Source organism: Urocampus carinirostris, chromosome 16 (assembly GCF_059441175.1).
Source record: "Urocampus carinirostris isolate Australia breed hairy pipefish chromosome 16, RoL_Ucar_1.0, whole genome shotgun sequence".
NCBI lineage: Eukaryota > Metazoa > Chordata > Actinopteri > Syngnathiformes > Syngnathidae > Urocampus > Urocampus carinirostris.
The window spans coordinates 26,764,611-26,778,685 of record NC_142364.1 but is presented as its reverse complement, the minus strand read 5'-3'; the positions used below and the strand labels follow the sequence as shown (position 1 = coordinate 26,778,685).

The following is a 14,075-nucleotide window of genomic DNA, read 5'->3' as shown; positions in this document are numbered from 1 at the left end:
ATTATCGCTTATTAAGGGGAATTGCCATTATTATTGAGGGCAGCAATTGGCTGAGGTTGACAGGTATCGAATTATGTAGAATAAATACACATTTCTCGATTTGGGAGTATGTTTTTAAATGCACACTTATACGATAGGCCATGTATTTTTGCTTTTAATTCATGTAAATATTTTTTTTTATTAAATATTTTTTATATCACTAGGAGGCGGTAAATAATACAGAATGTATTTTTTAAAAACATGAAACTGTTGACGTGGATTATTTCTAAAACACTTTCGATAAACAGCTTGAGACTTTTCGAAGGGACATTTGTAATATGTGGGGTTATTGGTAGCAGCAAGATGACGGAAAATCATGTTAGCTCCCTCTTGGTGAGCCTCGTGCTATGTAAAATACTGTATATACAAATTTCTCCACTTATAGGTATTTTATCAAAGCCCCAGGTGTAACATTTGACCACTAGATGGCACTGTGTTGTCGGGTTCGAGCAAGGGCAAGTGACACAAGGAACAGCGTGTCGTTGGGATGGAGGACAAACATTGTGCCGACTTAAGAGGGGATTCCACCGTGTAAAAGAAATACAAATTTCTTCACCTATGATTTATTTTTATAAAAAAATAACATTGGTATGACAGTTCATGTATTTTTGCTTAGTATTTTTTTCCCGGGTGAAAGTTATTTGTACTACTAGGAGGCACATAATATTATACATTGTCCCTTTTAATATACGTTATTATGATAGTTCGTGTGTTTTTGCTTATTACTCAAATCAATATTTCTTTTTTAATTAATAACGTTTTTAACAACTAGGAGGCGTTTGGGATTACACATTGTCCCTTTAATGGTAAAAAATGTGTACCTTGGCCTCAAAAAGCTGAGAAACAGTGTAGTAACGAATACATTAGTCGTTAATAATAACACTGTGGTTCGTTAGTGTAATTACTAATCAAGGACGGTTCCGGTAGTTCCGTTAATGTCCTCCTCGTGGCAGTCGAGTGGATAACGTGGAAACAAATATCCAAGAAGAAGACAACTCCCGTTCTTATTTCTATTTATGAAGACTACATCCGGTTTTGTCACAGACCAGTCTGTTTACTGACGCTATGAGATTCTGTCTCTAATTTGAGGAGTTTTGTTTGTTTTCCAAGTTAAGAGTTAGCATTTAAGCTAGCCGATTTTTTTCTTCCCGGGAAGGGGGTTCAGCGGCAGGACCATGGACGGCAGCGCCAGCGTGAGAAGATCCCTGTGCGGCACCCTGGTGCCTGTCCCCCTCACTGCCGTTGCCCTCAGGCCGGAACCCGAAGACGCAAACGCGGTGAAGTCGAACAAAAAAGTACTCAACGAGGAGGATTACATTGAGGTTGGTTGTAAAAGCGTCAAGGGTTATATATCAGATATTGTGCTAAATCTCGGCGATGTTAACATTGGTCACAACCTGACACATTTGATTGTACACTTGAGCAATCATTATCTACAGGTTATTTACCATTATATATTATTGTTTACAAACTAATAATCCCTAGCATTTTAGCCTTGTAACTATAAACCGGCAAACGTTTTGAGGCTGTGAGCTAATTTTTGTTAGTTATAAGATTTAAGATGTATTGGCTTTATTGTGTGCCGCACAGTTCTGAGGTCATGAGATCGAACCTCTTGCGTGGAGTTTGCATGTTCTCCCGTGCTTGTGTGGGTTTCCTCCGGGTACTCCGGTTTTCCCCCACATTCCTAAAACATGCATGTCAGGTTAATTGGCCGGTCCAAATCGTACATAGATGTGAATGAGCAAGTGAGTTGTCTGTCCCTGTCTGCCCTGCCACTGGCTGGCAACCAGTCCAGGGTGCCCCCTGCCCACTGCCCGAAGATAGCTGGAATGGGCTCCAGCTCCCCCGTGACCCTACTGAGGATAAGCGGTGCAGATAATGGCTGGATGGATGGCTTTATTGTCATAATCATAACATGCCAATGAAATGTTCTTTGCAAGCACGGTGTACAGCGTTTCTATTTTTAAAAAAATGTTTATAACAAGGATAAATATAAAATCAAATATGCACATACAAGCTCAAGCACCCCCGCGACCCTAGTGTTCCTGGTAAGCGGTGCAGATAATTAATGGATGTATACAGTATACAAAAAAGGAAAATAATAGGTACATATACAGTGCATCCGGAAAGTATTCACAGCGCTTCACTTTTTCCACATTTTGTTATGTTAGAGCCTCATTCCAAATTGTATTAATTTAATCACTTATCTCAAAATTCTACACAAAATACTCCATTATGACAATGTGAAAAAGTTGGTTTTTTTTACTTTTTTTGAATTTATTAAAAATAGAAAACTAAGAAATGACAGTATTCACAGCCTTTGCCATGAAGCTCAAAATTGAGCTCAGGTGCATCTTTTTTCCACTGATCATCCTTGAGATCTTTCTACAGCTTAATTGGAGTCCACCTGCAGTAAATTCAGTTGATTGGACATGATTTGGAAAGGCACACACCTGTCTATATAAGGTCCCACAGTTGAGTGTGCATGTCAGAGCACAAACACCAAGCATGAAGTCAAAAGAACTGTCTGTAGACCTGCGAGACGGGATTATCTTGAGGCACAAATCTAGGGAAGGATACAGAAAAGTTTCTGCTGCTTTGAAGGTCCCAATGAGCACAGTGGCCTCCATTATTCGTAAATGGAAGACATTTGGAACCACCAGGACTCTTCCTAGAGCTGGCCGGCCTTCTAAACTGAGCGATCGGGGCAAAAGGGCCTTAGTCAGGGAGGTGACCAAGAACCCGATGGTCACTCTGTCAGAACTCCAGCGTTCCTCTGTGGAGAGAGGAGAGCCTTCCTGAAGGACAACCATCTCTGCAGCAATCACCAATCAGGCCTGTATGGTAGAGTGGCCAGACGAAAGCCACTCCTTAGTAAAAGGAACATGGAAGCCCGTCTGGAATTTGCCAAAAAGCACCTGAATGACTCTCAGACCATGAGAAACAAAATTCTCTGGTCTGATGAGAAAAAGATTGAACTCTTTGGTGTGAATGCCAGGCGCCATGTTTGGAGGAATCCAGGCACCGCTCATCACCAGGCCAATACCATCCCTACAGTGAAGCATGGTGGTGGCAGCATCATGCTGTGGGGATGTTTTTCAGCAGCAAGAACTGACAGACTAGTCAGGATAGAAGGAAAAATGAATGCAGCAATATGTAGAGATATCCTGGATGAAAACCTGCTCCAGAGCGCTCTTGACTTCAGGCTGGGGCGAAGGTTTATTTTTCAGCAGGACAACGACCCAAAGCACACAGCCAAGATCTCAAAAGATTGGCTTCAGAACCACTCCGTGAATGTCCTGGAGTGGCCCAGTCAGAGTCCAGACTTGAATCCGATGGAACATCTCTGGAGAGATCTGAAAATGGCTGTGCACAAACGTCTCCCGTCCAACCTGATTGAGCTTGAGACTTATTGCAAAGAAGAATGGGCAAAACTGCCTAAAGATAGGTGTGCTAAACTTGTGGGATCATATTCAAAAAGACTTGAGGCTGTATTTGCTGCCAAAGGTGGATCAACAAAGTATTAAGCAAAGGCTGTGAATACTTATGTAAATGTGATTTCTTAGTTTTCTATTTTTAATAAATTCAAAAAAGTTAATAAAAAATATTTTTCACATTGTCATAATGGAGTATTTTGAGTAGAATTTTGAGATAAGAGATTAAATTAATACAATTTGGAATGAGGCTTTAACATAACAAAATGTGGAAAAACTGAAGCGGTGTGAATACTTTCCGGATGCACTGTATTCTGTGTTTCTGTGATTCGCGTGCAGGGCTTCCAGTTTAACATACTTATTTGACACTGATCACTTTATCATTACTAGATTTTTAGTGTGTACTATTGTGTTTAAAACATGTTGCAATTATTAGAAGTAGGGTTTGAATAGGTTCAGTCAACCACTAAGATATCTACTGGTACCTTGTATAATCACCAAAAATTTGCATATTATGTACCTTATGCGAAACTGGCATCACTGACAACAGAGCGAATAATTATTTAAAACATTTTTCTCATGCAATAATGGCCTTACCAACACACAGTAATGCCACTTTCGCATATAATTTTATTGAGATGGTCTTACTATGTTCCATGCTTAAAACAAAAGATCTGATTTAAAAGTAGTGCCATTTCTGCACAATATTATATAAATCAGAAGCTGATTTAAAAATAGTTTTGTGAGGAATAATAATCTATTTAAAGACGCTAATTATGGCAACAATTTCGCATGCAAATTAGAAGTCAAATGTCCTAGGGTACTTGTCGTTTCCTATCAATGCTGATGTATTTTCAGAACCAGTCTGCGGGCTACTCAGGTGTCCTAATGGTGTTACCTGGTGGTGCCCCCTGCTGTAAATATTCTCAGGTCTCGGGATCTTCTGTTTTTCAGAAACTTAATTCACACCCAGCTAAAATTAGGTAAAAATAAGTTAAACAAACGCCTAGGTTCTATCCGATAGACTTCTTTATTTTAATTAAAAAAAAAAAAAATTCAAGGTGTTGAAATTACATATTTGAGCAACTTTAGTAGACCATATTTCAACCACATCGGACAAACTAAAGACAGCAAATTATTTTTGGGACTAAATAAGAACCACATAAGATGGGTTAAATACAACCTATTTTTAAACATCTATTCTAGGTCTTTATTAATTGAGCGCTGGACCAGAACTAGTTTATCCCAAAATCCTCGCTGAGTGAGTTATAACATACTTTATCCAATTAAAGATTGCTTACCAACTTGATTATAGCATTTTATTTAAATACTCCTTCATTGCAACCATACTCGTACTGTATATGCCTGTGTGTTCGTTTTCTTATGTTTAAAATCAATACTCCTCTGATTTAAAAAAAGAATGCAATTTCATTTTTTATTATTATTTTTAGGCTGATCAAATGAATCACACTCCTTTTCATTTCAGTAAAGAACTATGATCTAACATATCGGGTATGAATTGACCTGCAATCACAACTAGATTTATGCGTATACAATTTATGATTGGTATACTTTATGGATTTTTCAGAGTTTAGAGAAGATCATCCAGAGGGACTTTTTCCCAGACGTGACCAAATTGCAAGCCCAGAAGGACTATCTGGATGCGGAGGAGAGCGGAGACCTGGAGCGCATGAGAGAAATCTCCATCCGCTATGGGAAGTCCAAAAACACACCCCAATCCTCAGCCCCCTGTAAGTAATATGAGACGGGGTTCCTAATAGTAATCTGGACTGATGGCAAAATTCAAAAGACCCTTTACAAAACAATGTTCAGTAATGTTGGCGAGCTACTGTTGGTGATTTCTAAATGACTTTCTCTCATGTGAAGATGTGACTCCGGCAAGCTTTGAAACGCCAGTGGGACGCATGGGGTCGCCATCAATCTCCCACAGTGGCGTGGACACAGGTAAATTGTTCAGGTTTTCAGCTGTTTTTCCCTCCACACGTTGCACGTTAGACGTCTGAATGACTATGTGTTTTTTTTTTACCTAGAAAGCTTGGCAGGCGACAAGACCGAAGAGAAGGAGCTGCCGACGTTAGATTGCTTTCTGTCCCACAACACCAGCGAGGACAATACGTCGTTTGAGCAGATCATGGTACTAGCCGAAGACAAGGAAAAGATGAAGCATGCGTGGTTGTATGAGGCTGAAGCAGAGTTTAAACAGGTAATGTTAGCCAATGTCTTATGAAGTCCCACTTCTTGCTGTTTAGATTTGAGGAATGAATACTGTATTTATTCTTGTACAACACGCGTTTTGTCATACCTATAAAAAAACTCAAAGTTTGGGTGACTGTTACCGTGGACCACAATCGCAAAACATTGGATGAAATGGGAATCGAACCCTTGTCGTGACGGAAAGAACGCAGTATCTTAACCACTGGTGACATAGATGATATATGAAACGGCATTGGGTTGTCTCATTATCACACTATTTTTAGTCACGGTACCAGAGACTAATGTTAAAGAATACATAAAGTTGTCCTGAAAGACACAAATAAACCCAAAAATGCATGGCTAAAAAAACAACTCTTAGGTGTATCTGATAATGAGTTGGACTTTGAAGAACATTTAATAAATATATTTTACATTTTATGTTCATCTTGTGTTCAGCGTTTATGTTGTCAAGAATTTATTTCAATCATAGCCGCTCATATTCAACGACATTTTTCACTTAAAATGCTTAGAATAGAAGAATGGAATATACGTTTTTGTCAATGTAACATTTAAAATGCAAAACGAAATTAACATTTGTCTCTGGTGAGATGGCACAACATTCATTTGGACAGGTAACTTAAAATTAGTTTTACCTGGTTATATCAGTATCAGAAATTATTTTCCCCCCATTTTATTAACACTCCACTTATTGAAACATGAATATTTTGTTTGTTTGTTTGTTTGTTTGTACATGATTCAATTGTTTGTTTGTTTGTACATGATTCAAATTGAATCTTTTCTTCCGGCGCCGTCACGAATGGCAGCCACTCCAGCAGCTCCCGTGTTATTTTCGATTGTTCTCGATTGTTCTCAGCTCAGGGATGCTGCTGGAAATGTGAATTTCCCTTCGGGGATGAACAAAGTATCTATCTATCTATCTATCTACTATGAATTGTATTCCTTCTAGGAGTAGCTTGATAATCTGAAAACATTTGTAGGTAGAAATGCATTTTGAATGCAAATGTGCTAATCCGTTCCAAGCACCACAAAAGTTCAGTATATGTTTTTAATAAATAATAATAATAATAATAATAATTTCCTTGTATTGTCATTCTGTGTAACAATGTACACAGAACGAAATGTCGATTGCACCTGACCCGCTGTAGCGAGCCGATGCAGCCGCAGCCAACAGAGGGCGCCGCCGACCACTTTTTAAGTCTTAGGAATGACTCGGCCGGGGCGCGAACCACCGACCTCCCAGTCTCAAAGCGGGCGCCTTACCATCTCATAAAAGAGCATCAGAACATCAAACAAATATATGCCAAAATAAGATTACCACACAATAAACATTGCTTGTGAGGCACATAATGTTAAAAAAAAATAATAATTTAGAAAGAAATAAAAATATTAACTTACTTTTTTGCCTTGCGTTTCTTGAAAAGCAGATCCAATGACGTCTACTTTTACCGGCTTTTGACAATCCGTCAAAAATGCGCGAGGCATATTTTAAGCGATAGCCAGTTAGTTTACGTTCGGGGAAACTGTGAGCAGCTAATGGCAGCGCATACTTTACTGTATTTTTTACTTTGTACCCTTTTAAAGCCTTTATAACTAGAGGCAATATTTTCCCATTTAGGTACTTCTTAACCTGAAACTTTTGTTTGTAGAGACATTCGTAAGTAGAGGTACCACTCCACTTATCTTTATTCAGACTGAAAATAACACCAGATCCTAAATCGCTAAGGTAAAACGAGAGGTGGGTAGTAACGGAGTACATTGACTCTGTTAAATTTTCTACTTCTAGGAGTATTTTTAAATCCCTATACTTTTACTTTTATAAATTTATGGGAAAAAAATGTACTCTTACGCCGCTACATTAGGCAACATTGAAGTTGTTACTTCGTTACTTAATAAATCCCCTCCACGTAAGTAAGCGTCTGTCTGTCTCCGCTAAGGCGCATTTATTTTGACCATGTTTAACCAATTAAACTTAGTAGCTTCGTCACGGGACCATATTCAACTTCAGCGGGGACATTTTGTTTACGGATGAAACAGATGGAAAATGTTGCTTAGCAATATTGAATCTGAAAACACAGAAGAGGAGGAACACCCTTAGCCTCACTTCAAAAGTATGTTCCCCTTAAAAAGGGGGCCATACAGCAGCTACAATATGCAATGTCTCCTTTGTTCGAGTTCATGGGCTAGCTTGTTGTTCTGCTGGCAGAGCCTGTTAAAATAAGTAAGATAAGCTTTAAATGTGCAACTTGGTGCTACATGTGCTTAATTGAATTATTTGATTTACACTATTTTTATTTTCTTTTTTACTAAAGCACTTGAATTTAGGTTGATTATTTTATTCTACTTTTAAATTAAATGTACTTTTTTTGTTGATTGGATGGACTGTGAAAAATTGAAGATCTGATTGGTTGTTTAAAAAAAAAGACATTGCTACAGTACTCAGTAATTTTTTCACCAATTACATTTTTACTTTTACTCAAGTAAGTATTTGGATGACTACTTTTACTTGTACTTGGGTGATATAATTCTGAAGTAACAGTACTTTTACTTAAGTGAAAATTTCTGGCTACTCTCCGAACCTCTGGGTAAAACTTAAATCAAATGAAATTAAAAAAAAAAAAAAACACATGCCGATACTATATGTATGCATTTATAAATATACAACAATATGAAATTAAATGTAATCTATGACATAATTTAATTCTATTACCAGCATGACCTCTTTTTGTTCCAAATAAAGCTGGCTGATGATTACATATTTAGTGCTTAGTAGGGGGAAAAAAAATACTTTCGAAAACAATTGCTCTTATTTTCAACATGTTAAGGAAAAAAAATAATTGTTTGTACATTTAATAATAATTGAGACATTTAATGCTAATTTTCCAATTGAGTGATACTGATACCAAATGTTAAATCAACAGAGACAATTTGAAATCAAACAGAAATTAAAAAAGTACATGCTTTACTGTTTAGATAGATAGATATAGATAAATAGATGGATACTTTATTCATACCCGTAGGGAAATTCACATTTTCAGCAGTATCCTTGTGTTAAAAAAAATTAAATAAGAGATATAGAATACAAAAATACCCAATATAACATGTGGAATAAAGAGAATTTAAATTATGTTCCCAATGTGTGTATTCATAAATATTCAACAATATTAAGTGGAAACTATTGCTTTATCTTTACGATGAACGATTCTTTTTCATTCACGAATATTGCACTATTATTATAACTTAGACTAGTCTCTAATCACTACATTGTAAATATTTTGTATGCCTTTGTCCTGATAGTCTTATCTTTTTTATCTGTGAAATCTTCATTACATGTCTATCCTCGAGTGCCATCTCCAATCTTGTATACAATTTTTCACAATGTTGAGATCAATGACAATAAAGACAATTAAATTTAATATAACAGAATTTTATTCCATTACCAGCGTTAACTTTATTGTTTCTTTTTCCTTAGCGCCACGAACAGAACATTGCCTTGCCACCAGCAGAGAAGGCTGCTCTTGAGTGTGTAAAAGCTGGCCTGGAAACGTGGGAATATAAGGCAAAGAACGCCTTGATGTATTATCCAGAAGGTGTGTTCTTTTTTATTTTTTCTTTATTTTTTATTTTTATTTTTTTGATGATTGCAAAAAAGTGCATTGTGACCCAGTACTTTTTCTCTTTGTGTTGAAAGCTGGGTTAAAATAGTTATAATGACGTGGTCAATTATTAAAAGTACACATTTTTAATTTGTTAAATTGTCAAATTGATTTATATATATATACATATATATATTTTAAACTTTTTAAATGAATAATTTTGCTTTATTTTTATTACTGTCTATTTTTGGAACATTATTTAAATGTTTTTTATTCTACATGTTATATTGGGTATTTTGTATTCTACATCTCTTATTTTATTTAATTTTTTAACATTAGGATACTGTTGGAAATGTAAATTTCCCTACAGGGGTGAATTCTATATCTATCTATCTGTCTATCTATCTATCTCTATCTCTCTATCTCTGTCAGTATTTAAAATGAAAATAAAACCTTTTTTATATGCAAGATCTGTTTGCAATAGTTACTGTATAATTTTGTCATTTAAGCTAGTTCAGCACAACCTCCAAATAGTTTTTTTTTTAATTCAGTTTTGAAATAATTTGCAATGGATTTTAACCCTTTTCTGAAATTTTCTTTCATTGTTTTGTTTTTGTTTTCCATTGTATTGTTTCAAACTGATTAATATCATAATCATACAGATGACAAAAATAACCTAGATTTTCTTTTTTTATTGTCGCAGACCTCTGGCCGAACTCAATCATCATTATATTTGGGGTATCTTTTCTTTTAAAGGAGCATGTATTTCGAGCTTTTCAGTGAATACAATGTCAATTAGTTCCATACTGATGGTAGCCCAACCATTCCTGGAGATTTACAATAGAGTATATTTACACTCCATGTCACATGTCAAGTCAAGTCCAAGGACTGCACAGGTTACAATTACACCATCCCTGATCCATGTGTGTATTCACGTGCACCCATGTGGTCAGGGTACAAACACAATAAACTATTTGTCCCCCATCTGCAATAACAAGACTGTTCGATAGACTAACTGGTTTTGTAGCGATTGACCCTTACAATTAGCATTAATATATCAGTTTTTCCTTGTCCATATTGTCAGGTGTCAAAGACGATGAAGCCATCTTTAAAAAGCCTCGTGAAGTTGTTCACAGGAACACGCGCTTCACTGGTGACCCCTTCAGCAAGGCACTAAACAAAAGTCAGATTCAGCAGGCTGCAGCTCTTAATGCACAGGTGAAATACGTGCACACTGTGGATACATTGCTGGTTCCAGTCTGACCGGTGCAGAGTAGTAATATTTTCCCTGTTGTGTTATGCACTCAAGTTCAAACAGGGTAAAGTAGGTCCAGATGGCAAAGAGTTGATCCCGCACGACTCTCCCATGGTTAATGGTTACGGCTTTGAAAGGACACCTTCCCCCTGCCCTGGTGAGCAACTTGACAACACACAAAAATAAGTGGAGGAATCAGTCTCATCATCAGTCTCCAATTTTAGGTGTAGCCGAGTCCCCACTAATGACATGGGGAGAGATCGAGAGCACCCCTTTCCGCCTGGACGGATCCAACACTCCATATGCCGAGAGGAACCACGGCCCCTCGTTTAAGGTAACAAAAAGTTCTGCTCTGTTTTTGCAAAAGTAAGTGTGAAGATCTTTATATTTATCTAAGTGATTTTTGGGGAATAGATTCCGGAGCCGGGTAGACGAGAACGACTGGGCTTGAAGATGGCCAATGAAGCGGCTGCTAAAAATCGAGCTAAAAAACAGGAGGCGCTGAGGAAAGTCACAGAAAACCTGGCCAGGTAAACACATTAGGCTTTTTAAAGCACTTCTCGTGTTATTTATAACAAATAGTTCTCTTTGGATAACCTATTCAATAGTGTATAATTCTTAACTTTGTCTCTGGTAAGATGATCTTTTTGAAATGTTTTTAACGTCTAATATGCTTCAGAGTGCTTAACGCAACTGAATACAACAAGAAACAATAAAGAAAAACAATAATTATTTGAATAACAAACAAATACATAGAGAATCCATTTAAACATGCATGTTATTAAAGGTGCGGTGCATTGTTTGAAGTGTCCTTAATTAGTTGAAAATAGAGTGGCGGAACACATTAGGTAAGAGGAATGAAGAGTACCGGGGGTAGGGGTTTGAGAGTAACTTCATTCTCGTTCGTCCCTGTGGGGTTTTTTTCTTGTCCAATTGTTACCGTAGCATGAAAATTGTGAACGTAAGAAAAGTCCTGTTAAGTCCAAAATAGTAAGTTGTCTTCTCTCTATCACTTTGTCATGTGGTGCAAGCGATGAGAGCTTCAGATCATGCAACTGATCTTGTGAATCTACATTAAAAAAAATTAAATCGGCTTACTTAATTTTACTCAGTACAGTACATTGAGTCTTGTTTTGAGAATAATTTGGGCGCACTGATGTATGAATGTTAATGCCGTATTTGCGGCACAATGTGTTACTTTTCTGTACTAGACATTTCCCAGCGGGTTATTTTTTTAAATGTAAGAAATGGACATGAATAGTTGACTATTATAGCTGTTCAAGCTTGCGGCTTAAAGTCTGGTGCGGCTTGTACAAAAACTAAGCTGAGTTTCTTGAGGTGTATGGAATTTGAAACTTTGCTACTCCCTGCTCCCATCTCATGGCTTAAAGTCATGATTGGAGCCTTAATCAGTGTGACGTACAAGTACATACATTTCTTAGAATAAAACCTTGGGGTTTTAGTCATCTTTCTGGGGGTTTGGGTTGGCATTTGGACTTTACAACATTTTAATGCTCCACTGACAAATTATTAAAAAAACATGCAGGGACGAGCATGACTCCAGCACTCCTCCTAGCCCCCTTCCCTCGAAATTAATGTGTTCTGACAGCTCTAATTAAAAGTAAGATAAAAGCAGATAGGCGAAATGGAAATTAAAGCATAAAGGCTCTTTAAACTTAGTTGGGCATTCTTCAGGCATACTTAACAGAGAAAATATTTAACTTTTTACGAAAACCATAAATGACAAACCACACTTTTAAATTTGCGCATATAGCTCTTAATCTGGTGATCGCCCCTAGTCCTGAACTTTTGGTACATTATTCATGAATGTACAATAGATAAATGGAACACAATATAGTGTCATTATTTGCATCTTGCCTAATAGTATTTTGTTTTCTTTATCGGGATGCAATAGTCTGACCCCGAAAGGCCTGAGCCCAGCCTTGACGCCGGCGCTGCAGCGTCTGGTCAACCGTACGTCCAGCAAGTACACGGACAAAGCACTGCGAGCCAGCTACACGCCTTCACCATCGCATCGTGCCATTGATTGCAAGTCACCTTTTGGTGGGCCGGCTACGCCCACTTCCATGCCAACGCCCGACAAGGCAAAAACCCCCACACCGCAGGACGTGTCGTCGCTCACTGACAATCTTCTGCAGCTGCCTAAGAGACGTAAAGCCTCTGACTTCTTCTAACAAGACATTTTGCTGGTCTCAAAGCTATTTTGGGAATCATTTTTGTAAATTCCTTGGTAGTATTTATAACGTTTATTTCAAAGATGTCAAACTCAGTTTGGCTCTGGGGCCAGATCCAGACTTTCTGGTCTCAGGTTAGCCAGATCAGTAAACGAATGTTAACTGAAATTTTTTAAGTACCTTTTTTTAATATTGTGCTTTGTCATTCAGCATACTTTAGTACCCTAAATATTATGAAAGACGAGCGATCTTTTCTAAGCATAACACATTTATTTACAAACAATAGGAAAAAAAGATTTTCATGTTTGGCACTAAATGCGTTAACTGGTTTATTTTGAGTGAATGCAGTTTTACTCCTGAAGCAACTCGGCACGCCATAAAAACTCAAGTAGGAGCTATGAAAAGAAATATTTTTTGCCTTCATTGTTATAGTGGTTTAAAATGAATAAAAAAAAGAAACCCACAATGAAAGTTTCAGCAGTGCATTGGCAAAAAGATTAGACTACGTCAGATCAAACTACTAGGCTGGGCCTACTAAAGCTGAGAGTATATACACTTTACTGCCCTCTAGCCGCCATAAGTTGCACTTGGTTTGCATTTATTTAAAAAAAATCATACATTTTCTTAGAAACGACATAGACACTCACTTGTTTTTTGACATCCTCAGAAATGTATGGCAGCCCAGATTAAATAATTCAATTGGCCACGGGCTGTATGTTTGACATGCTTTGTGTACACTATACCGACGGGGACCGGTACAACACACATCCAAGCACTGCTATTAGACTGGTAATTGCGTTACTCTGTCTCACAGGTGGATTAATGTATTTTTATTTCAACATTTGTCTAAGTTGTGGCTTACTTTTTTCCCTTTTGTGTTTTTTTAAATTAAATTGCAGTGAGCTTTAACTTGTAAAATATTCCTTTAACTGCTCACATTTTTTAAACCCGACTTTCATGACCATACATGCAGGTCCAAATTAGTCTTAGAAATATAAATAGTTCATCTAAACCTGTCGCATCTGTTTCTTTGACAAATGTCACATGTCAACTATAAAATACTCGTGTATTTACACAGTAATGCAACACATCTCTCTAATAATTCAAAATGATCATCTTGTTTCGTATTCCAAGTATTTGACAATCCGATAAGCATTATGAAATTAAAATGACACATTTACTTTTTAACTTCAATGTTCAAAAGGAATATCGTGGAGAGTAAGGGTCTCCAAAGTGGTCCCTACAACCATGAAGCCCCCTAAGACTGCCTGGGTAGCCCACAGACTGGTTCTGAAAATCAGGGTTCCCCCAAGGTCTCAAA

At 37.3% G+C, this 14,075-nt stretch overlaps 1 protein-coding gene across 1 annotated transcript; it reads left to right on the top strand.

The window, feature by feature from the left end:
- Window positions 1-1,032: 1,032 nt before the first annotated feature.
- Window positions 1,033-13,463, top strand: ess2 (ess-2 spliceosome associated protein). The gene is made up of 10 exons (XM_088355733.1): window positions 1,033-1,361; window positions 5,065-5,227; window positions 5,364-5,441; window positions 5,528-5,700; window positions 9,181-9,298; window positions 10,389-10,522; window positions 10,614-10,716; window positions 10,784-10,893; window positions 10,974-11,089; window positions 12,475-13,463. Exons 1-10 carry the CDS (start codon window positions 1,215-1,217, stop codon window positions 12,752-12,754), a joined length of 1,422 nt encoding a protein of 473 aa, XP_088211859.1. The 5' UTR covers window positions 1,033-1,214; the 3' UTR covers window positions 12,755-13,463.
- The last annotated feature ends 612 nt before the right edge of the window (window positions 13,464-14,075 follow it).